Genomic DNA, 2,510 nt, shown 5'->3' with positions numbered 1-2,510 from the left:
CAAGTCACTGAAGTAAGGATTGAAAGATTTACTTTTAAACAATAATGATTAAGACCTGATCATAAGGTTGTTTTACCTTGATTGCCAGCTGTTCCTGTTTTTATCTTCATTTCTTTCGTATTTAATCACCTAAACAATGCTGTAATGATACAGTTTGATTGGATATACATTGTTGAAACTGACTTGAAAATGTATGGCAACTGTCCTGTAATGTTACACAGAGAAACCAAATCCTGTGTGGATCTTTCTCCTGACAGACGCCTAAAATGGCTCGAGCTGTGGTAAGTTACTCTTCACTGTGTCTGTTTCTAAACATTAAATCATGTGAATTCTTAATGAAAAATACAACAACAATAATAATATGTAACTTTTTAAAGGAAAATCCACATCTTAAGAGGTTTAACTCACAAAGCAGCTCAGATGTCAGCAGTGACAGGTATGTTTGCTTTTCAATTTAAAAAAAAAAGGACATTAAAACATCTGTTTCCATCATATGTTGCAAAAATAATCAGCTGCTGACTTTTCTTGTTATGTGTGCAGCAAGTACTGCTTCCAGGATGTGGGGATCTTACCGCCTCCTAAACGTATGAGGCTGATGACGTGGGATCTTTCCCTGCCTCCAAGTCCTCCATCATCCCCTGTAAATGATGACAATACTGATCAAAAGTGTATCAGCGGGCTGCCTTATGATGTTCCATTGCCTCCGCGTCCTCCACCTTCTGAAAAGAAGTATGCTTCCCTTCGTTTCCTTGAACACGAGAGGTCTTATTTGATGCCTCTCAGTGTCCTGGCTAATATTCCACTGCCTCCAAGTCCTCCACCATCCCCTGTGTGTGCTGAATACATGAATCCAAAGTGTGTCAGCCCTCTGCCTCATGAGGTTCCACTCCCTCCAAGTCCTCCACCTGTTGAAGCATTTGGTCCCTGTGGAAAGAATCCAAGTTCAACAGTGTGGTCTGTAGGTGATGAAGAGGAAGAGTTAATGCTTAAGCTCATTAGGCTGACGCTTCATGATGTTCCACTGCCTCCATGTCATCCACCGTTTGAAAAGAAATATGCTTCACCTCATTCTCTAAAACACAAGAGGTCTGATTTGATGCCTCTCAGCCTCCTGGCTAATATTCCACTGCTTCCAAGTCCTCCACCGTCCCCTGTGTTTGCTGAATACAGTGATTCAAGGTGTATCAGCCCACTGCCTCATGAGGTACCACTGCCTCCAAGTCCTCCACCGTCCCCTGTGTTTGCTGAATACAGTGATTCAAGGTGTATCAGCCCACTGCCTCATGAGGTTCCACTGCCTCCAAGTCCTCCACTGTCCTCTGTGTTTGCTGAATACAGTGATTCAAGGTGTATCAGCCCACTGCCTCATGAGGTACCACTGCCTCCAAGTCCTCCACCGTCCCCTGTGTTTGCTGAATACACTGATTCAAGGTGTATCAGCCCACTGCCTCATGAGGTTCCACTGCCTCCAAGTCCTCCACCGTCCCCTGTGTTTTCTGAATACAGTGATTCAAGGTGTATCAGCCCACTGCCTCATGAGGTACCACTGCTTCCAAGTCCTCCACTGTCCCCTGTGTTTTCTGAATACAGTGATTCAAGGTGTATCAGCCCACTGCCTCATGAGGTTCCACTGCCTCCAAGTCCTCCACCATCCCCTGTGTTTTCTGAATACACTGATTCAAGGTGTATCAGCCCACTGCCTCATGAGGTTCCACTGCCTCCAAGTCCTCCACCGTCCCCTGTGTTTTCTGAATACAGTGATTCAAGGTGTATCAGCCCACTGCCTCATGAGGTACCACTGCTTCCAAGTCCTCCACTGTCCCCTGTGTTTTCTGAATACAGTGATTCAAGGTGTATCAGCCCACTGCCTCATGAGGTTCCACTGCCTCCAAGTCCTCCACCATCCCCTGTGTTTTCTGAATACACTGATTCAAGGTGTATCAGCCCACTGCCTCATGAGGTTCCACTGCCACCAAGTCCTCCACCTGCTGATGCCTTGCCTCAGTCAAAGGACACTCATAAGGTCCTGCATCCAGATCTAAAATATGACCGTTCTTCCCTGGACGATGAAGTGGCCTTTTTCATGTGTCCCACAGAAAAGCCTCCTGGTGTAACCGCTCTTGATGTTTCACCACGTCCACTTTATGAATTTCCACACCTTTCAGAGAAGAGATGCCTCAACTTATCTACTGTTGCTTTCCTTTGTCTGGATGATTAAAGATGTGTTTGTTGTAATAAAATAATTTTTGAGCAAATACATGTTGAGATGATTTGGTTACTTATGATGGTTATAATTATTCAAACAGCATTATTGCTGATAAACTTTTTCTACTCATTTTCTCCATGAGCTATTTAGATGTCCATTTTGAAGATCCACTCACATTATTATTAAATATGCTTATTCTCAGTAGAGTATATAGCTACATCTGAACAAGGAATAAATCCATTTCCACCAGATACTCATTAACAAGTTACCTCAACATGAACCACTTAAATAAAGCAGGCATTAG

At 43.8% G+C, this 2,510-nt stretch overlaps 1 protein-coding gene across 1 annotated transcript; it reads left to right on the top strand.

Moving 5' to 3' along the window:
• Positions 1 to 266: 266 nt before the first annotated feature.
• LOC146660985 (uncharacterized) lies at positions 267 to 2,218 on the top strand. The gene is made up of 4 exons (XM_085419762.1): positions 267 to 281; positions 378 to 436; positions 541 to 1,515; positions 1,852 to 2,218. The coding sequence occupies exons 1-4, from the start codon at positions 267 to 269 to the stop codon at positions 2,216 to 2,218; spliced, it is 1,416 nt and encodes a 471-aa protein (XP_085275888.1).
• The last annotated feature ends 292 nt before the right edge of the window (positions 2,219 to 2,510 follow it).

The sequence above is a fragment of the Rhamphochromis longiceps genome, linkage group LG10 (assembly GCF_057381845.1).
Source record: "Rhamphochromis longiceps isolate RC_006_pf linkage group LG10, R_longiceps_female_GT1.1, whole genome shotgun sequence".
NCBI classification, from domain to species: Eukaryota; Metazoa; Chordata; class Actinopteri; order Cichliformes; family Cichlidae; genus Rhamphochromis; species Rhamphochromis longiceps.
Note: the sequence above shows the minus strand (reverse complement) of the source record. Positions and strands in the feature narration are given on the sequence as shown.